This window comes from Ylistrum balloti, unplaced genomic scaffold (genome assembly GCF_031769215.1).
Source record: "Ylistrum balloti isolate Yb309-2 unplaced genomic scaffold, AGI_CSIRO_Ybal_v1 Utg370842, whole genome shotgun sequence".
Classification (NCBI taxonomy): Eukaryota; Metazoa; Mollusca; class Bivalvia; order Pectinida; family Pectinidae; genus Ylistrum; species Ylistrum balloti.
Genome location: NW_026782485.1, coordinates 34,352 through 57,546, shown reverse-complemented (window position 1 = coordinate 57,546; position 23,195 = coordinate 34,352). Strand labels below are relative to the sequence as shown.

Genomic DNA, 23,195 nt, shown 5'->3' with positions numbered 1-23,195 from the left:
CGTCACACTCTAACCTTCTACTGGTTGTGTTTTAAGATGAAGGTGACCGTGTAGTCATGGAAACGTCACACTCTAACCTTCTACTGGTTGTGTTATAAGATGAAGGTAACCGTATAGTTATCGAAACGTCACACTCTAACCTTCTACTGGCTGTGTTATAAGATGAAGGTAACCGTATAGTTATCGAAACGTCACACTCTAACCTTCTACTGGCTGTGTTATAAGATGAAGGTAACCGTATAGTTATCGAAACATCACACTCTAACCTTCTACTGGTTGTGTTATAGGATGAAGGTGACCGTGTAGTCATGGAAACGTCACACTCTAACCTTCTACTGGTTGTGTTATAAGGTGAAGGTGACCTTGTAGTCATCAAAACATCACACTGTAATCTTCTACTGGTTGTGTTATAAGATGAAGGTGACCGTGTAGTCATCATCACACTCTAATCTTCTACTGTCTGTGTTATAAGGTGAAGGTGACCTTGTAGTCATCAAAACGTCACTCTCCAATCTTCTACTGGTTGTGTTATAAGGTGAAGGTAACCGTATAGTTATCGAAACGTCACACTCTAATCTTCTACTGTCTGTGTTATAAGATGAAGGTGACCATGTAGTCATCGAAACATCACACTCTAATCTTCTACTGTCTGTGTTATACGGTGAAGGTAACCGTATAGTTATCGAAACATCACACTCTAATCTTCTACTGGTTGTGTTATAAGATGAAGGTTACCGTGTAGTCATCGAAACATCACACTCTAACCTTCTACTGGTTGTGTTATAAGATGAAGGGGACCGTGTAGTTATAGAAACATCACACTCTAATCTTCTACTAATTGTGTTATAAGAATTTTGAGTCAAACCACACCAATCCTTTTTTGGCATTTCAGTGATTAATTATTTTGCAATGGCTACTGCCGCTGAGCTTTGGAATATTTGATAGGTGTTGTAGAAGCAAATATACCAACATGTCAACAGAATCAGGATTCAAATTCATATTTAATAAAATTAGAGCAAAATATGAACAAAAGAAATATTTAGCATCTCCTGTTTTATCACCCACCATATAAAGATTGGTCAATCCAAGCAAGTGATGTTAGATTTCCAAATGAGAACTCAGTAAACAATAACAGAACCAAAAGCTATACTTACAAGCATCAAAGCATTGGATATTTATTTTCTAAATAATTTGATGGAAAATTGCTTTCATTTTTCTACAGGAAGTTTCTAATGACACAACATCATCCTCGCTAAACAGCACATATAACCTGGAAGAGAATGCCGAGGCCATGAATCCTCCAGCAGCCACTAAATCCAAGAAAGGACGACCAAAAAAGCGCATCCTGGATGCTATCCCAACCAATCAGAGTGTGAGAAGCTCAGACGAGTTTGAATCTTTACCACAAAAATCACTGCATGAGGACACTAGTGAAAATAACACTTTGTCAAAAGGAGTCAAGCAGAAAAAACGAAAGCTTCTCAGTTCAGATAACAGTTTTTTCAAACCCTTGGTGTGAAGTCTTACTATATTGTCGTCTTTACTGTGTGTCCAGATGTTACATTTCAAACCTGCAAAAGTTTACTTGTCTATTCCTGTAGGCAAATAGGTGGAAAAACATGTACCAGTATTTAATTTTGGAAATAAGCCTTTTGAAATCCTGCTGTTGATAGATTAGGATGTATTTTCTGGAAGCTTCAAATTGAGACTGCCAACATAGCCATGTCACCTTGGGCAGATGACCTTTAGAATGATGACTCTCCTGTGCATGTGATGGAGCAGTATATATGTTTCAGTCATGTGACCTGTAATGGAGCAGTGTATATGTTTCAGTCATGTGACCTGTGATGGAGCTGTGGACATGTTTAGGTCATGTGACTAGTGATGGGATGGTGTACAAATTCGGGTCATGTGACCAAGAAATCAAGCAATAATAAAATGTTACATGCGAGTGTTTGATATTCAGCCCCAAAGTGATATGAGAACCCATTATGTTCTTTCCTAAGTAAGATTTAAATCTGGCCAGTAGCAGGTGTAAAAGACCAGGAGCCTGTTCTTTTATTGAAATATAATAATTCAGGCATAAATCAGATGCATTAACAAAATGGTCCCATAGCCCGTGTAGCCAGACCTTTACCCCAGGTATCATTGATGTAAAAAGGATTTCTCTTGGTAGTGCCTTCGTATGTATGAGATATACTGTTAATGAGAGTTGTTTGGAATAACAAATATATAGCTTAGGATTAAAATAAGGTTGTGTGATTTATTGTATAGAAAAAGAAGGGACAGTAGGTAGGTATTCATTTTACCTAGAATCATTTCACTTGGTTCAGGAATGTCGGTCATTCTGAATGGAAATTAATGATAAAAATGATGAAAAACGGAAAGCAGCTTCAGAACAATGGACAGACATGAATTTTTATAGCCCATCTTGTTGCATTAGATTTTGTAAGGATACGTGTTTAGCATATATTATATGGTAATACTGTCTTATCTACAGTATTTATATCATAATGACACGCGCATTATCTAGGCTCATTCACATGCTTTTTGGTACAATTTTTGTTGTATTTTCAGATTTTAGGAGCAAATATGTCAACATAAAAATTATCCGAAAATAACAGATTTTGAACGGCAAACAAAAAATGATTTCATTTGTTGTAAATTCATTGTGCTTGTATATAGCTGGAGCAGTGGGTAAGAGCAGTATTGTAGTACCTTGTGCATATTCTAGTAAGGGTTAAATCATTTGAACTATCATTATATAGCAATAAGATGGCGCTGAGGAAAACTAGCTTGAATTAGTTGTAATCTATTTCATAAATAAAATATTGCTTTAGACAATATCTCTACTGGCAGGTACACAGGAAACTCGCATGACTTTTGAATTCACTTTTTGCAATGTGCCTTGCCCAGGGAGATGTTTTTGCTTCCCATCTTTTTCTGTTGTAGGTTTTGTCCAGGTAATGCGGAAGTGGTCTATTTGTACCATCCTTTGTGATTTTTGTGCTGTCTTAAGGACTTTTCTAGTGACAAGATCACTAATAAAACTTTGCATTCAGTGCCATTTTGTAGCTTTTGTTAAGAACCTAAGGTTTTAAAAGCAATCGTAGAAAATTGTTTATGTCTTCTAACAACAATTGTTTGTTTCACATGAAATGAACATCATATTCGTAAAGAGTGACATGCACTTGATGATCGAGTCTGTAACAGACACTACAAGTGCTGTTTAGAAAAATTTGATAACATCATGTAAAAAAAATTAACTGAAAATAAAACCAGTCAAGGCGGTGTCTCCATAAGTCACAAGACTTCTTTGAACTATATCTGTAAGCATTTGTAGAATAGATTTTTTTAACTCGCCAATTCAATCAAATTCTATTAAATTCCATTTGTTTCCTTTTGAATACATACATCTGTTTACTTCTGTTTCTTTCTTCTCTGTCACTTTTTACTTCCATTTGTGTCCTTTTAACATAAACTGATCCATCTTTGTGAAATCTGTCACTATATTATTGGTTGGAGTTTTGTTTACTGTTTACCTATAGTTTGTCCTTGTAGCCGATTTTTGTTTTCGTCATTACAGTCAATATCAGTTAACTTCTGTAAACAACCCCACAGACAGCAGCTTAGTGTGATACTGGAATCAAACCCGTAAACAATGTGTATTTGTTTATGTACCTTTTAATTTAACATGCTATTGTAAATGTATATATTTCAGTAGTAATCTTATTTCAGTACTGTCACACTCAAGATATTGTGCTGAATGCAGTTTTTTCCATGTCTTCAGTATATACCTTGAGTCAATTTTTTGTGTGAATTCACCTCTTCAGACATATTCATGAATACATGTACATGATTTCATGAGCACCAATTTAGAAATGACTTTGTATTCTCGAATCATGCACTGTTTTAGACCTGGACTCTGGAAGACTTCTATATCGGTAACTGGTAGCTTCATAATGACCACAATTTTGCTTATAAAAAAGTCATGTGACTATACCTGAAAAGTCATGTGATTCAGTCATGTGATACATGTTGTGTCCATACTAAATTTCATTTACCTGGGTACAGATTAGAGTGGGATGAGTTGCCTTCAAGGCCAGATGGGGAAACTTCAGCAGGTCAGACATGTTTATGTAGTGTTAAACGTAACACTTTGTACTATATGCTAATTATACAGTAGTCGTCCCAGTGGTAACATCTTTTACGATATTTCTACTGTTTGTTTTGTAATTCAGTAAGATTGAAACTTTGTAGGTTATTAGCTCTGTTGTTGTAGCATCTTATTGACAACTGTATTTATTGTGGCACATGTGCTTGACCTCTGACCTGTAGCTGTATATCTGATGAATGCAGTCTTGTAAAGTGCTACAGACAATAATACAGGGAAGTCTTTTAGAATCACAGAGATCTAAACATGTAAGAATTTCAAAGTGATAGAGGATTGTTATGATTGTTTGTGATTATTATGACCAAGTAATAATTCAAATGACATTCAAAGTTGTTGTTTTTGTTAAAATAATCACAAGGGTTTTGAATGTATTAACTCTGTAGAAGTTACTGTACATCATTGCACAAATTTATTCAAAATTGATAAGCACTACAATTTAATTGTGTCAGAATATGTAGGTTTACAGTAATGTAAAAGTAATTCTAGAGATTGTCAGAATATGTAGGTTTACAGTAATGTAAAAGTAATTCTAGAGATTGTCAGAATATGTAGGTTTACAGTAATGTAAAAGTAATTCGAGAGATTGTCAGAATATGTAGGTTTACAGTAATGTAAAAGTAATTCTAGAGATTGTCAGAATATGTAGGTTTACAAGAGAAGAAAAAATAATTGTGTTAAAGGCCCTATTTTCATGATTATTTTGTTTGGGGTTTTAACTGTACATAATATACCAATAGTTTTGATATTTTTAGACATTGAAACATTGAATTACCAATGTAAACTGTTATGGATGAAGTCAATTTATGAAAATCTTTTCTTTTTAATAACAGAAATGATAATGCCCTCATGTTCACATAATGGGAGCTAAATATCACACCGTGCTTCAAAAACCTTATTTCACTGGTTTTTTTTTACCAGTACACGTGTACTTTAAATCATTATGACTACCTAGTACTTTACTACAATATAGATACTAGACCTCAATAAATTTTTCCACAAGTGTCTTCATTTAAAAATAATTAAACACTACAACTTATTTTCCCAAGAACATGTAGATGAATGGGTCAATTAATTAGTAACATAAACTTGAAGTGCTTGTTTAAACAATTATTTCATAACATAAGTTCACGTATTTGTTAATCAAGAGGTGATGACTACATTTACAATATTGTTGAAGGGAAAGGATTTAAATTGTTTTTGATACTTTTTCAGTATATAGTGTACCAGAATTAGATTACACACTGTTTATTCAGTCATTATTCCATACATATTGATGTCCATTTGAAAAGGTGCTGAAAATCGGTAATAAATTGGAAATAACATTTCTGATTTTATATCTTGGAATTTTTTGTTCTGTTTTTTCATACGTTGCTATAAATTTTTGATAGGATATATTGTGGAATGGCTTTGTTCGTCCATCCATCAAGTTCTATTTGCCGGGAGTCTCCTTTCACATTTTCAAATGATCATGTGACATGAAGCTTACTGAACGACAGTTGTATTTAAATTTACTGCCCCTTGTTTTTATTGTCTTAATCTTGTCTGGAGTTCTCCTCTAATTTTTTATCTGAAGTCTAGACAGGCTTAGTAACTATAACGCGATAGCGTTTTCTGAAATGGCAGTTTAATTCAACACTTTCTTGGCAAAGAACCCCTTTGGCAAGAACAAACAAAATACAAAACAAAAAATACAAGAATATGTTTCTGTATGTGATGGAGGTATATGTGGTAATGTGGAAGTAAACCTGGTAAATATCTCAAGGAAGACATGTTGATTGAAGGATGTGGATAATGGTGTGATGATAAGAATGATGAACTAGATGAGAATAGACTAATTGCTGATGGTATGTTACCATCATGTTACAAAACAACCGACTTCACAACACATCACACTTACAACAAACCACACTTACAACACATCACACTCACAACATATCACACTTAAAACAAACCACAGTTACAACACATCACACTCACAACACATCACACTTACAACATATCACACTCACAACATATCACACTTAAAACAAACCACAGTTACAACATATCACACTTAAAACAAACCACACTTACAACACATCACACTCACAACATATCACACTCACAACATATCACACTTAAAACAAACCACAGTTACAATCCATCACACATACAACACTTTACACTCACAACATATCACACAACACATCACACTTACAACATATCACACTCACAACATATCACACTTAAAACAAACCACAGTTACAACATATCACACTTAAAACAAACCACACTTACAACACATCACACTCACAACATATCACACTTAAAACAAACCACACTTACAACACATCACACTCACAACATATCACACTTAAAACAAACCACACTTACAACACATCACACTCACAACATATCACACTCACAACATATCACACTTAAAACAAACCACAGTTACAATCCATCACACATACAACACTTTACACTCACAACATATCACACAACACATCACACTTACAACATATCACACTCACAACATATCACACTTAAAACAAACCAAAGTTACAACATATCACACTTAAAACAAACCACACTTACAACACATCACACTCACAACATATCACACTTAAAACAAACCACAGTTACAATACATCACACATACAACACTTTACACTCACAACATATCACACAACACATCACACTCACAACATATCACTCACAACACATCACTCTTACAACATATCACACTTACAACACATCACACTTACAACACATCATACTTACAACACATTACACTTACAACACATCACACTCACAACATATCACACTTACAACACATCACACTTACAACAAACCACACTTACAACACATCACACTTACAACAGACCACACTTACAACACATCATGCTCACAACATATCACACTTAAAACAAACCACAGTTACAACACATCACACTTACAACACATCACTCTTACAACACATCACACTCACAACACATCACACTTACAACACATTACACTTACAACACATCACACTCACAACATATCACACTTACAACACATCACACTCACAACATATCACACTTACAACACATCACACTTACAACACATCACACTTACAACACATTACACTTACAACACATCACACTCACAACACATCACACTCACAACATATCACACTTACAACACATCACACTCACAACATATCACACTTACAACACATCACACTTACAACACATTACACTTACAACACATCACACTCACAACATATCACACTTACAACACATCACACTCACAACACATCACTCTTACAACATATCACACTTACAACACATCACACTTACAACACATCATACTTACAACACATTACACTTACAACACATCACACTCACAACATATCACACTTACAACACATCACACTTACAACAAACCACACTTACAACACATCACACTTACAACAGACCACACTTACAACACATCATGCTCACAACATATCACACTTAAAACAAACCACAGTTACAACACATCACACTTACAACACATCACTCTTACAACACATCACACTCACAACAAACCACACTTACAACACATCACACATACAACACATCACACTCTCAACACATCACACTTACAACACATCACTCTTACAACACATCACACTCACAACACATCACTCTTACAACACATCACACAACAAACCACTTTTACAACAGATCACACTTAAAACAGACAAAAACAACACACCAGGCACCACTGATAACTGACAAAAAGCAATAGACCACACATATCACATCGGAACACCAAAACTGACAACCGACAACAGCAACAGACCATGACAACCACAGAACACAACATAAACAGACTGCAACAGAAAACCAGTTCTAACGGACCACGCCAACAACAGATCACAGCAACCAACAACATTTTAACAAAAACAACATGTTCACAAAAACAGCATGTTAACAAAAACAACAGATAACAAAAACAACAGCAACAGCATAACAAGAACAGGTCAACACAGCAATAACAGACCGACTACTAAAACCATTTCAGTGTTAAACAGACATTTTGTTACACAGTTTACTGACAAATATAAAATATCTTCTCTCGGTTAAAACTGCCACAAGCTGCGTTTTAACCGAAAAAAACAGTGCTGACTGACGCTCACGGAAATATCTCCTTACGCACCATGACGCTGCCTCTTAATTTCTGGTCGTTCCCCTCCATCTGTATTCTAACGTTATCCCGGATCAACGAGCCAATTTAACTTATCATTAAATTAATGACTTTATACCATAAACATAAATTTTATGATAATTTCGGCTGAGGTATTAATATATTGGTGTTTTATAATGAAGTTGTAAGCGATTAAGCAGTTCCGGGAGAGCCAGCGAACCCTCGCGGTTATAACAGCTTCTCTACTATTCGGTACGGTAAGTGTTCATTCGCATCTAACGCAAAGTGACTTTAAAGCTATGAATTTGAAAAAAGAGATGAGGAAGGTCATTACTTTTGAAGCGAGAATTAAAACAGTTTGACCGCTGATCGACAGGATCAAAATAGATGTATCATAACTTAAACATACCAATACCAAACAGAGGCCCCCAACCCACCAAAACAGATGTATCACAACTTAAATACCATTCAGAGGCCCCCTACCCACCAAAACAGATGTAGCACAACTTAAATACCATTCAGAGGCCCCCTACCCACCAAAACAGACCTATCACAACTGAAATACCTTTCAGAGGCCCCCTACCCACCAAAACAGACCTATCACAACTTAAATACCAAACTGAGGCCCCCCTACCCACCAAAACAGATGTATCACAACTTAAATACCAAACAGAGGCCCCCAACCCACCAAAACAGATGTATCACAACTTAAATACCAAACTGAGGCCTCCTACCCACCAAAACAGATGTATCACAACTTAAATACCAAACAGAGGCCCCCTACCCACCAAAACAGATGTATCACAACTTAAATACCAAACAGAGGCCCCCTACCCACCAAAACAGACTTATCACCACTTAAATACCAAACAGAGCCCCCCTACCCACCAAAACAGACCTATCACCACGTAAATACCAAACAGAGGCCCCCTACCCACCAAAACAGACCTATCACCACTTAAATACCAAACTGAGGCCCCCTACCCACCAAAACAGATGTATCACAACTTAAATACCAAACAGAGGCCCCCTACCCACCAAAACAGACCTATCACCACTTAAATACCAAACAGAGGCCCCCTACCCACCAAAACAGATATATCACAACTTCAATACCAAACAGAGGCCCCCTACCCACCAAAACAGATGTATCACAACTTAAACATACCAATACCAAACAGAGGCCCCCTACCCACCAAAACAGATATATCACAACTTAAATACCAAACAGAGGCCCCCTACCCACCAAAACAGATATATCACAACTTAAATACCAAACAGAGGCCCCCTACCTACCAAAACAGACCTATCACCACTTAAATACCAAACAGAGCCCCCCTACCCACCAAAACATGTATCACATCTTAAACATATCAATACCAAACAGAGTGGTGTGGCCTGCTGCCAGTCCTCCAGGAGTCGTAACAGAGTGGTCCGACACCCAAAGCCTGACACCAGTCCTCTAGGAGTCGTAACAGAGTGGTCTGGCACCCAAAGCCTGAGGCCAGTCCTCCAGGAGTCGTAACAGAGTGGTCTGGCACCCAAAGCCTGACGGCAGTTCGTCAGGAGTGGCAACAGAGTGGTCTGGCACCCAAAGCCTGACGGCAGTTCGTCAGGAGTCGTAACAGAGTTGTCTGGAACCTAAAGTCTGACGCCCAGTCCTCCAGGAGTCGTAATAGAGTTGTCTGGAACCCAAAGCCTGACGCTAGTCCTCAATGAGTCGTAACAGAGTGGTCTGGCACCCAAAGCCTGACGCCCAGTCCTCCAGGAGTCGTAACAGAGTGTTCTGGAACCCAAAGCCTGACACCAGTCCTTCAGGAGTCGTAACAGAGTTGTCTGGAACCCAAAGCCTGACGCCCAGTCCTCCAGGAGTCGTAACAGAGTGGTCTGGCACCCAAAGCCTGACACCAGTCCTTTAGGAGTCGTAACAGAGTGGTCTTGCACCCAAAGCCTGACGCTAGTCCTCAATGAGTCGTAACAGAGTTGTCTGGCACCCAAAGTCTGACGTCCAGTCCTCCAGGAGTCGTAACAGAGTGGTCTGGCACCCAAAGCCTGACGCCCAGTCCTCCAGGAGTCGTAACAGAGTGTTCTGGAACCCAAAGCCTGACACCAGTCCTTCAGGAGTCGTAACAGAGTGTTCTGGAACCTTAAGCCTGCCGCGCAGTCCTCCAGGAGTCGTAACAGAGAGGTCTGGCACCCAAAGCCTGACGCCCAGTCCTCCAGGAGTCGTAACAGAGTGGTCTGGCACCCAAAGCCTGACGCCCAGTCCTCCAGGAGTCGTAACAGAGTGTTCTGGAACCCAAAGCCTGACACCAGTCCTTCAGGAGTCGTAACAGAGTGGTCTGGCACCCAAAGCCTGACGCCAGTCCTCAATGAGTCGTAACAGAGTGGTCTGGCACCCAAAGCCTGACACCAGTCCTTTAGGAGTCGTAACAGAGTGGTCTTGCACCCAAAGCCTGACGCTAGTCCTCAATGAGTCGTAACAGAGTTGTCTGGCACCCAAAGTCTGACGTCCAGTCCTCCAGGAGTCGTAACAGAATGGTCTGGCACCCAAAGCCTGACGCCCAGTCCTCCAGGAGTCGTAACAGAGTGTTCTGGAACCCAAAGCCTGACACCAGTCCTTCAGGAGTCGTAACAGAGTGGTCTGGCACCCAAAGCCTGACGCCAGTCCTCAATGAGTCGTAACAGAGTGGTCTGGCACCCAAAGCCTGACGGCAGTTCGTCAGGAGTCGTAACAGAGTTGTCTGGAACCCAAAGCCTGACGCCCAGTCCTCCAGGAGTCGTAACAGAGTGGTCTGGCACCCAAAGCCTGACACCAGTCCTTCAGGAGTCGTAACAGAGTGGTCTGGCACCCAAAGCCTGACGCCAGTCCTCAATGAGTCGTAACAGAGTGGTCTGGCACCCAAAGCCTGACGGCAGTTCGTCAGGAGTCGTAACAGAGTTGTCTGGAACCCAAAGCCTGACGCCCAGTCCTCCAGGAGTCGTAACAGAGTGGTCTGGCACCCAAAGCCTGACACCAGTCCTTTAGGAGTCGTAACAGAGTGGTCTTGCACCCAAAGCCTGACGCTAGTCCTCAATGAGTCGTAACAGAGTTGTCTGGCACCCAAAGTCTGACGTCCAGTCCTCCAGGAGTCGTAACAGAATGGTCTGGCACCCAAAGTCTGACACCAGTCCCCCAGGAGTCGTAACATAACAGAGTGTTCTGGAACCTTAAGCCTGCCGCGCAGTCCTCCAGGAGTCGTAACAGAGAGGTCTGGCACCCAAAGCCTGACGCCCAGTCCTCCAGGAGTCGTAACAGAGTGTTCTGGAACACAAAGCCTGACACCAGTCCTTCAGGAGTCGTAACAGAGTGGTCTGGCACCCAAAGCCTGACAGCAGTTCGTCAGGAGTCGTAACAGAGTGGTCTGGAACCCAAAGCCTGTCGCCCAGTCCTCCAGGAGTCGTAACAGAGTTGTCTGGAACCCAAAGCCTGACGCCAGTCCTCCAGGAGTGGCAACAGAGTGGTCTGGAACCTAAAGTCTGACGCCAGTCCTCCAGGAGTCATAACAGAGTGGTCTGGAACCCAAAGCCTGACGCCCAGTCCTCCAGGAGTCGTAACAGAGTGGTCTGGAACCCACAGCCTGACGCCAGTCCTTCAGGAGTATTAACAGGTTTTTTTGCACCCAAACGTTGCCGTCCAGTCATCCAGGAGTCGTAACAGTAGTCTGGGACCCCTTCTTGAAAGCAGAAAAATAGAATTAGGAAATAAAAATTTGGTTAAAAAATGAGCAAAAATTATCATGAAGGATTCTTGCAAAACCTTTTGATTAAACAGGTAAAACGCTCACAGGTCTGTAATTTTGAAGTGGGCTATAATAAAGAATCACGACCCAGTTTCATAATCTTGGCAGATATTTCGTCTACTTCAGTGGATTTTTAACATCTAGTTTGTTTATAACCTTAGAGAGCACCGTAGACTTAAATAGAATGATATCTGTTCTCTTGTTACTTTTAATATTGTCATTACCAGTATGCTCTGACCAGTCTTCATTATAATTCAGATCAGACTCGGTATACTGGCAACATTCAGAAAGTGTGAGTTGAAAATTTTACCAGGCCCGGTTTGGTAAGTGATCATAGAAGAACATAGTTTGTTCTGAGTAACATATGTTGGACAGAAATGGCTTGATCGTAGGGCAAAAGTTCTTAGACTTTGGCTCACCACTATATCGTGTAACTATGTACGCAGAGACAGGCGTCTGAATAGAAATAACAAGTGATGTAACCCTTCATCCACCTAACCTGAAACTCCGACTTGTTTGATTCCTTTGTTTTAAAACTGTGTTAAAATTGAAAAAAAATCTTTGAGAAGTGAAGCCGCTAGAGCACTAACAATGACCTTCCAAACACAGGAGCAATGACCTTGGCCCAACAGCCCTAACAATGACCTTGGCCAACAGCCCTAACAATGACCTTCCAAACACAGGAACAATGACCTTGGCCCAACAGCCCTAACAATGACCTTCCAAACACAGGAACAATGACCTTGGCCCAACAGCCCTAACAATGACCTTCCAAACACAGGAACAATGACCTTGGCCCAACAGCCCTAACAATGACCTTGGCCCAACAGCCCTAACAATGACCTTCCAAACACAGGAGCAATGACCTTGGCCCAACAGCCCTAAAAATGACCTTCCAAACACAGGAACAATGACCTTGGCCAACAGCCCTAACAATGACCTTCCAAACACAGGAACAATGACCTTGGCCCAACAGCCCTAACAATGACCTTGGCCCAACAGCCCTAACAATGACCTTCCAAACACAGGAGCAATGACCTTGGCCCAACAGCCCTAACAATGACCTTCCAAACAGGAACAATGACCTTGGCCAACAGCCCTAACAATGACCTTCCAAACACAGGAACAATGACCTTGGCCCAACAGCCCTAACAATGACCTTCCAAACACAGGAACAATGACCTTGGCCAACAGCCCTAACAATGACCTTCCAAACACAGGAACAATGACCTTGGCCAACAGCCCTAACAATGACCTTCCAAACACAGGAACAATGACCTTGGCCAACAGCCCTAACAATGACCTTCCAAACACAGGAACAATGACCTTGGCCCAACAGCCCTAACAATGACCTTGGCCAACAGCCCTAACAATGACCTTCCAAACACAGGAACAATGACCTTGGCCCAACAGTCCTAACAATGACCTTCCAAACACAGGAACAATGACCTTGGCCAACAGCCCTAACAATGACCTTCCAAACACAGGAACAATGACCTTGGCCCAACAGCCCTAACAATGACCTTCCAAACACAGGAACAATGACCTTGGCCCAACAGCTCTGAATCTCGAACTTGTCCAAGATATCGTGGTCGTTTGTAAGTGTGATTTGATCAAAGTTCCACGAGGAATGATGCCGCTATACCGTTGACAAAGATTTTCTCATTACAGTAATAGTGATCTTGACCAGTCAGTCCTGAAAAACAAGTCACGCATGGTATCTTGATGCTTGATTAGCGTTTCAAGTTTGATGAGAACCTCTCAAGGAATGACACTGCTAGAGAACTGACAATGATTCTCTAAAAATAGAACTAATGGCCTTCATTTTGACCAAACAATCCCGGCACTTAACATTTTTTCAATGTGATTTATAAGTATGTGTCCCTTAACGAATGAAGCGCTGTCAATCTTTGACGCAAGGCCGGACGGACGGGCACTTAGACGAACGGACGGAGAGGACCAATAACACACTGAATGACTTGACATATTATGCTCTGGTTTAGTTCAGGGTAACATGGAGTGTTATAATCAAGGAACACGATTGAAGGGTGTCATTTTTATAGAATCGACTGATTTAATCCGCGGGACCCTGTGCTATGTAGTATAGCATTTAAGTTATGGGAATTAATTTATCCCGGCCTGTCCACGAAGATGTTCATTTCAAACACAGCAACCGCCGTTGACAGAAGATTTCAAGATATTTTCAACACACGAACAAAACGTATCCAATGACAGGCAGAAATTCGTACACAGGCAATGATAAATTTGTCTAGCAGACGGAAAGATAGACAGACGTTTATCTGATTACTGCAAATATGTTCATTTTCGCGGACGTACTTCGCGGGAATCTTTGGACACGTGTATTTTTTATGATAAGATATTCAAATCATCTTTCAAGTGGTAAATGACGACACAAGAATTTTTAACACGACACTATATATCCACGTGGTACCAACCTCGAGTAACAGAGGTAACGGTCATACGAGTTACCGACTACTTGTGTCCGGGAACAACTCAGCTGACAGTGTATATTTCTATAGAACGTAAATGAGGACATTTTGATATATTTCTACAACTGAATGTTCCTTATTTAACATTGCGGCTATCAATAATATCATGGGACTAGATCTAAAATAAGCATTTAAAACACATTTAAAGGCTAAAAGCCGGTCAAAATGTCGACGGCCTGGAATTAATTTTGTCCGTCAAAACAGGAGTTTATAAATCGGTCAGGTAAATAGAAGTTAATGAATCGGCCAGGTTGCACGTATGCCTTAGGGACAGTACATTTAGTATGCGTCTACACACCTCGATATGCTTGACTGGCAAAGAAAACACCTGTGTGAAAACCAGGTACTGTGTACATATATACATATAAACAAGATATGAACATCTGGTGACACTCGTCCGGTTGGTTGTCAACGTGTTTTTTTTTAACACCAGCTGCTGTATTTGAGGTTGATCTAGGCGGACAACGCTTGTTCTAGCCGCACGCAGCGACTGGACTTCATCTGGATCCGGTGTGTGTCGTGTGTTTACATTTGAGGTGAGATCACTGTAAACACGTGTGTGTACGCGGGGAAGTTTGTATGTGTGTACTCGTGGGTAGGCGCTATCCTACAGAAAGCTCCCGGGACATTTTAACCGTAGACATCTGTGTTTTAACACTAGCAATCTATACATGTACATACAATCGGATGTTGAATGTGCAATTTAACTTATTGTGTATATACAGCTAGTTCAGATGAAATCCGGATATATACCAATGATGAAGTGGGTCATTAAGATATCGTATATATGATAGCGACATTAATGATTTATTGATGTGAATACATTGATACGTAAATTAGTGTGTAAATCACGCGGATTGTGTGTTGGGTTTAGATTCATCTGGGACGGTCTTGCGCTCACTGACACAAATGTTTACAGTGGAATACTTCTAGAATCCCAAACGTGCGGCCATGTTTTTCACTTTGGTAGCAGTATGTTTAGTACTGTTGGTAATTTATCATTCCTGGAGACGTCTACAATATAAAAATCTCCCACCAGGCCCAACTCCACTACCTGTGATAGGAAACCTCGTCTGTATGAAGGAGAACAATGTGTTTTTGACGTTCAGGGAACTTCGGGCTAAGTATGGTGATGTTTTTACACTGCATATTGGTAATACAGTTACCATAGTGTTCAACGGGTACTCAACTTTACGTGAGGCGTTTGTCCAACATGGAGACAGCTTCTCTGATCGACCGGACATCTTCATCTTCAAGGACATCTCCAAGCATTACGGTATGGTGCTCCGATCAACAGATCCCGTTAATTCGGAATCTTGACTTCCGGAGAAAATATCCGGATTATGAATTTTGAAATCTCACTTTGATCATTTTCTGATTAACAATCCTGCCTTAATGTCTATCATTTTAACGTCACCACAAAGTATTCTGATATATTAACAGCCCATCTATCTTTGATATTATCTGGTATACATGTTTGACTACAGGTTTTGGGTAAAAATTGGTCTCCGGATAACAAGTATTAATGATTTTTTTAGTCGGAATCAATAGGTACACATAACTACATGAAGAATAAAGTCACGCCTCGCAGCACATATTTAATCATCACTGAGTGTAATTTTTGTGGTACAATAAGAGTATTTAAACTGCTAAAATTCTATCAAGCTGACATCAAAATGTTCAGACTGTATAATGTCTCAAGTAACGTACTTCAGATTCATTACTTATTTAACGGGTTTTCCTTATGTCATAGCGGTCCTGTATAGGAAACATGTGGATTTGAATTCTACACAGGCACCATGAGGCGATGAGTTTTTATCAGAGACCTAAATAACATATATGGTATATAGATCTCTGATTTTACGAAGCTGCAGTTTACATTTATCTAAACCACATTTTTTATCAAACATTTACATTAGCATTTCCTATATATATCCTACATTTGTTAGCTCTAGATACAATATTTTTATCTACTCTAAGTCAGTGTATTTCTACATTCTGAACACTGAGTTGTATTGCCATGAAGAAAACTGACAGTAAACAGATGTGAAAGAGAAATAATTGCATATGACAGAGAAAGGAAACTGAACTGATATCACTTAAAATACTTTCGTTTTAAAAAGGGAAATGGAATTTTAGGAACCTTCAATGTATACCAAAAGGTCAAACCCTCTCCATCTCCCCACTTCACCTCTAAAGATAATTTAAGTCCACGTTCACTACCATTATAAAGATAATATCAGGCCTGTCATGAACGCAGTTGCAATACATCGGCTAATTCCGCAAGAACTCGGAAACCCTGGCGGAATAGGCCGGGATATTGCGATAGCTTACGGAAATAACAACCTTTGATTTATCACTGTTTTTTTGCAATATGTTTCCTATCAGTAATGGAAACCAATTGTTTTGTTTTATTTAGGTATTGCCGGAAGTTCTGGAGAATTATGGAAAGAACATCGAGCTTTTGCTTTGGCTACACTTCGGGAGTTCGGGTTTGGGAAGAGAAGTCTAGAATCCAAGATAATGGAGGAAATTGAAGCTTATCTCCCTTGTCTTGAAGAAAAGAAAGGAGAACCTTTTAACATACACGCGCTGACCCAGACTAGTGTTTCTAATGTCATTTGCTCGATCGTCTTTGGACAGAGGTTTGAGTACAAAGACGAACGATTCACAAAACTCATGGAAATGTTCGATGCCAATTTCAAATTGATGAATCCAATCTTGAATTTCTTGCCTTTTCTGCAGCATATTCCCGGCGACCCTTTTAAAGGAAAACAGGTGAGTGAGTCCACGTTAACCGACCTCCACTATGGAACTGTTGTCATACTTACCAAATAAGAAAAAATACAACAACAAATATACTTTGTGTCCAGAAATCAAAGTAGAAAATACTGCAGATTCTTTGTCATTCACGTAGAAAAACGTTCAACGCCCCCCACCCCAATCCCTTAAAAATGCCCCAACCTTTTAAATCATAAAAATCTGTCGTCCTGGTGAAAATGCATTATCTGAACTTTCTCTATACTTAGAACTCCTATTCATATGAAGTGTGGAGAGGTAAAACACATAGAATGAACAAATGATATCTAGAATGTGACATAGAAAACATTTTCTAATCAGAAGTCCCTGGATTCACCAACAGATAACCAAGTATTTTAATGGTTCAGTTGGGAAGATCAAAATTCAAGATGAGGTCTTTCAACCGAATCTTACGCGTTCCAGATAACTTGCCCGGTTGTGTCAAATCAAATGGCTGCCTCGTCTCCAGTGTCATAAAACCCATTAGATAAAATATTCGACTAACAAGCATTTAATAAACACCTTACAGAGAAGCCAATGGCTTCAGATTTCATGTTCACCTGATCCAAGGACCGGTGATTTTATGCCATGGCGCATGGTCCGTCGCTCGTCATCTCAGAAATCTCGAAGAGATCTTGGTGCCGACCATAGTTCGATTTTAATTCTTTCAAGTTCGATTTTTCTCTTCTTCTGTTTTTTGTCCATAATCATGAAATTTGAAAAAGAAATAACGATAATGACCCTTAATTGTCAAATTCAAGATGATCGTCTATCGACTTTTTCTGGTCAGCCCCAAAATCAAAACTTGAGAAAGACCAATCCAGTATTTCTGAAGAAATAGCAATATCTACTTTTTATTGTAAATATCCATGACGTCACCTAACGGCCATTTTGTTTTTCTGATCAAGATATAGCGATAACAAGCTTTCATATTCGAAATCGGAGATGGCCTGACAGCTACTTTGTCTTGATTTTGTTTTTTTGTTTGTTTTGCTCCGTCACAAAATCAGAAGGGCACCTCACTGTTTGTTTTGCTCCGTCACAAAATCAGAAGGGCACCATGAGGTGCCGAAGAGGAGCATACATGCAATATTTGCGAAATTGCGATAACAAACTTTCATTGTCAAAACGCAAAACGTCTTAAAACATGCTTCTTGTGGCGGGATGAAATAGTTTGCTTCGAAATGTCCTTGGGTAGAGATGATTATTTTTAACGGTAGATCTGACAATTCCTGGGGACTGAGGGGCGGGATGCAGTAGAGGAAATAAAGCTTAATCATGCCATTCACGTTTCTTCTGGTTGAATGATTGGAGATTGTCCACATTTGGTGTGGAGTATCCTTGGGTGAAGGGGAATCAGTTTTCTATAATTGTTGGTCTGAACCCAACCCCCCCCCCCCCCTCCCACCCACCAAATACATATTAGGATCAAAGGGGCTTAGTACGAATAGGCGAAGTATATGGAAATATATTTAAGGTATACATCAGGAGTCAGACTCTCTTTGTAGGAGAGAAACGGGATGCAAAAACTTAAACGTAAACTGTTTATATTCGAAACTTCCCAAGTTCCACAATGGGATTCAGCTGGAAACTTGTCTGAAATGATTCTGGGAAAATCCTGACTAAGAGTTGTTATTTTTGTGTCAGTCAAATATCCAAATCAGCGCTGAAAAGCCTCTTGCGTTCAAGATATCGCAACCAAACTTCAAGACCTTTAAAATGTGCGCATGAAAACAAATCACATGAAATTAGGGAAGTGAAAACATGAGTAAACATAAACAAATATACTCTTTCTGTCGTTATTCTAACGAACATTTTTTTTGCACATCGATAATCTAGGATGGTTTGATGTTTATCCATAGGTTCTGAGGAACGCTGACGCGGTGTACGACTTTATCTGGGAACTGGTCCAGGAACATGACAATAGTTTAGATGACACATACGTTCGTGATTACATCGATGCCTATCTCAAAGAGAAGAAGAAACGGCAATCGGACAAGTCCAACACATTTACAGGTAAAATCTACAAATCTGAATCTCCAAAAGCAGTGTCCCACAATTAGCCCTTGGTAAGCATACTGACACGTCAAAAACAGTGTCCCACAATTTGCCCTTGGTGAACATACTGACTCGTCAGAAACAGTGTCACACAATTTGCCCTTGGTAAGCATACTGACTCGTCAGAAACAGTGTCACACAATTTGCCCTCGGTGGACCCACTGACTCTTCCGTAAGGTCAACATTAACACAGCTATACACAATTAGCCTTTGTTTTGTTGGCCAATGATACTGAACATAGGTAGAAAGAGTCTGTTCCAAATCTACATACAGTATGACATTGAATCTTCAAGATAATACCCTTTGGCCTGAACATTCTAGCATTGTTTCAATTATCCAGTCTAAATCTGGTCAAAGTGCCTTGGGGAATAGATACATTAAGAAAGTTTCAGGAGAATCAGAAATTTAGCAGAAATGCAAAACGCCAGTTAGACCGTAACGATTTCTTTAAATGAGTACGGAACGAATCGAAACCAGGAACCCGTGAAATGGTAATAAGTGCACCGCGGAAATTTCATAAACATAAGAATCAGCACCTCATTAAATTAATATAGGGCTTGCTACTCGCCAGGGCCATGGAGGTAACTTAGGTAGTTAGTGTCCCTCAATCCAGCGATAACACTTACAGGCATGCTAGTATTGACACGTACGCAGGTTTGCAATAAAAATATGCTTGTAGATTTGTTTCTGAAATCTAAGCAATACTGCACCGAAACTGTCATTTGTTTATTAGATATATGTGAAGGTGTTTCTCCTATATATAATACTGTACGTATTGGTATTTTTCAGATGTCCAAATGCTTCGATCGATAGGGGACTTATTTTCTGCTGGAACAGAAACTACTACAACCTCGATTCGATGGGCTGTTCTTTTCCTGTTGCATAACCCAGATGTGAAGGAACGAATGGTAGCCGAAATACATGATGTTGTTGGAACATCACGTTTTCCGAACCTAGGTGACAAGGAGAACATGCCGTATTCTGAGGCAGTAGTAACAGAGGTGATCCGAAAGGCAAATGTTGCCCCTTTAGGCGTTCCTCATGGTTGCAACACAGATGTAGAATTCCGTGGGTACATTATTCCGAAAGGAGCCGTTTTACTTCTAAATATAGACTCTGTGTTATTTGACCCGAAAGAATTTCCAAACCCAGAAAAGTTTGACCCTTCTCGATTTTTAAATGAAAATGGGAAATTCTTCAGACACGAAGTTTTTGCAGCATTCTCTGTGGGTAAGTAAAACAATTTTGTGCTTCGAAAGTAAATACATCTAATACACCAGTTTACATATCACTGTAGTTCTTAATCAGCAATCATTCCGGACTCGATATTAGTTGATTTTAGAGATAATCGGGACGTTGTAAAATGGTCTGTGGTCCTACTGTGTTCCTGCTAATATTGCAGCAGAATAAATTGATTTGTGGAAACATGTACATGTAATATAGAATCTAGAAAATCAAAGCGGAATATTCAGTATTCAAAATAGTATGGGTAATTCTCTCATAAACCAAATTCAGTTTATCTTGTTTTCATTTGTGGACGTGGCATAAGTTACATGGATTGCCCAAGATTTACATGGCGGGAGTCGTCGATGAAGCAGAAGACGCTTAATCTTCCGGAAAACCTGAACTTATTCTCCTAATACCTTTCAAGGTGTCTCCGTGAAAAGCTTTCGTTTTCTCTTATTTTACCCTTGTTTGATTGAAGTTGGGTTTGGATAATGATTATGTTGCATGTTGGTATTTCCCTTTTTATCTATTTTTTTTCAAAATTATGCTTATTGAATTCATCTTCGGATTTTCTTTTTGTTTATTGATATCTTTTGGATAGTTTGTCCAAGCAATTGTTGGAAAGTGATTGTTTTCTTTAAATGAATCAAACAAAAGTGGAAAGCACATAAAATTAGTAAAAAAAAGTAATTCGGTCAATATGTTTTACAGGTCGCCGCGCATGTCTGGGCGAGACACTGGCACGTATGGAGCTATTTTTGTATTTGACCACAATTCTCCAGAGATTTGATCTAGTTCCAGAACACGCTGACTGTTTACCATCGCTGAAGGGCATCCTGGGAGTAACTCATACGCCACGGCCATTCAACGTCCGTTTGGTGTCGCGACAGTAGCTGTGTCTTGTTTACAGTCACTAGAGGGCGTCTTAGGCGTTACTCACATGCTCCGTCCACTCAACGCCCGCTTGGTGTCCCGTCAGTAGTAACATCACGCTGACTGATTATTTTCACTAGAGAGCATCCTTGGAGTTACTCATGCGCTACGTCCATTCAGTGCCCGATGTCGCGAGAGTAGCTACATCACACCGACTGCGTATCATCACTAAAGGGTGTCCTGGGAGTATCTCTTACGCCTTGTCTGTATAACGTCCGCTTGGTGTCAAGACAGTAGTTACGTCACGCCGACTGGTTATCGTTGCGCGACGGTATCTGTCATGCCGACCAAAATGTCAAGAACATCACAGCTAGCATATTAGTTCATCTGACCCGAAAGGTCAGGGTGAACAATAGCCATCGTACAAGTGTTTGGTCCGTTGTCGTGAGCCGTCCGCCATGCTTAAACTTTCCATTTAAATTACTTTTCAATAACCAAAAGGCCCAGGGTGCTGATAATTGGGCATGTAGCATGATTGGATGAAGACCCATCGAGTTTGTTAAAATAAAAACCTTTGCTAATTTTCAAGATCACAAGGAATAAATAATATGTTAAAATCTTTAAATATCTTCTTCTCAATAACCAGAAGCCCAGGGTGCTGATACTGGGCCTGCGTGATGCTGGGATAAAGGACTACCAAGTTTATTAATATGAGTGAAATACCCGCTTTCAAGGTCACAGTAGTCAAAAGTGTTGAAATATTCAAACAACTTCTTCTCAGTTACCAAAATGTCCATAGGCTGATATTGGGCCTTTAGCATGCTGGGATAAAGGGCTACCATCTTTGTTCATATTATTGACCCTGACCAACTTTCAGGGTCACAAGTATCAAATATGTCAAAATCTTTAAACCACTTTTCAATGACCTAAATGCCAAGGGTGCTGATATTGAGCGGCCTGTAGCATGCAGGGATGAAGGGTTACCAAGTTTGAAAATATGAATGACCTTGACCCATTTTCAAGGTCACAAGTATCAAATATGTCAAAATCTTTAAACCACTTTTCAATGACCAAAATGCCCAGGGTGCTGATATTGAGCGGCCTGTAGCATGCAGGGATGAAGGGTTACCAAGTTAGAAAATATGAATGACCTTGACCCATTTTCAAGGTCACAGTGGACAAATGTGTAAAAATCTTTGAACAACTTTTCAATAACCAAAAGACCCAGAATGCTGATATTGAGCGGCCTGTAGCATGTTGGGATGAAGGGTTACCAAGTTTGAAAATATGAATGACCTTGACCCATTTTCAAGGTCACAAGTATCAAATATGTCAAAATCTTTAAACCACTTTTCAATGACCAAAATGCCCAGGGTGCTGATATTGAGCGGCCTGTAGCATGCAGGGATGAAGGGTTACCAAGTTAGAAAATATGAATGACCTTGACACATTTTCAAGGTCACAGTGGACAAATGTGTAAAAATCTTTGAACAACTTTTCAATAACCAAAAGGCCCAGAATGCTGATATTGAGCGGCCTGTAGCATGTTGGGATGAAGGGTTACCAAGTTTGAAAATATGAATGACCTTGACCCATTTTCAAGGTCACATTGGACAA

The 23,195-nt window shown here is 39.8% G+C and overlaps 2 protein-coding genes across 2 annotated transcripts in view; both read left to right on the top strand.

Annotated features, from left to right (window-relative positions):
- LOC132559027 (chromosome-associated kinesin KIF4A-like) overlaps positions 1-1,519 on the top strand; it is a 29,606-nt gene extending 28,087 nt beyond the window's left edge. The window contains exon 27 of the mRNA XM_060223626.1: positions 1,223-1,519. Within this exon, the coding sequence (XP_060079609.1) occupies positions 1,223-1,519 (297 nt within the window). The remainder of the gene's footprint in view (positions 1-1,222) is intronic.
- Positions 1,520-15,324: 13,805 nt separating this feature from the next.
- On the top strand, positions 15,325-22,797 carry LOC132559033 (cytochrome P450 2C3-like). Its single transcript, XM_060223636.1, has 5 exons — positions 15,325-15,897; positions 17,041-17,399; positions 19,283-19,436; positions 20,268-20,708; positions 21,417-22,797. Exons 1-5 carry the CDS (start codon positions 15,573-15,575, stop codon positions 21,596-21,598), a joined length of 1,461 nt encoding a protein of 486 aa, XP_060079619.1. The 5' UTR covers positions 15,325-15,572; the 3' UTR covers positions 21,599-22,797.
- Positions 22,798-23,195: the final 398 nt, after the last annotated feature.

What these genes read in the sequence shown, in the direction of transcription:
- LOC132559033 (XM_060223636.1), top strand. Translation starts at nt 15,573, where the DNA reads ATGTTTTTCACTTTGGTAGCAGTATGTTTAGTACTGTTGGTAATTTAT. An exon ending in ACCCTTTTAAAGGAAAACAG is followed by an intron (nt 17,400 to 19,282) that starts GTGAGTGAGTCC and finishes GTTTATCCATAG; the next exon opens with GTTCTGAGGAACGCTGACGC. An exon ending in CAAGTCCAACACATTTACAG is followed by an intron (nt 19,437 to 20,267) that starts GTAAAATCTACA and finishes GGTATTTTTCAG; the next exon opens with ATGTCCAAATGCTTCGATCG.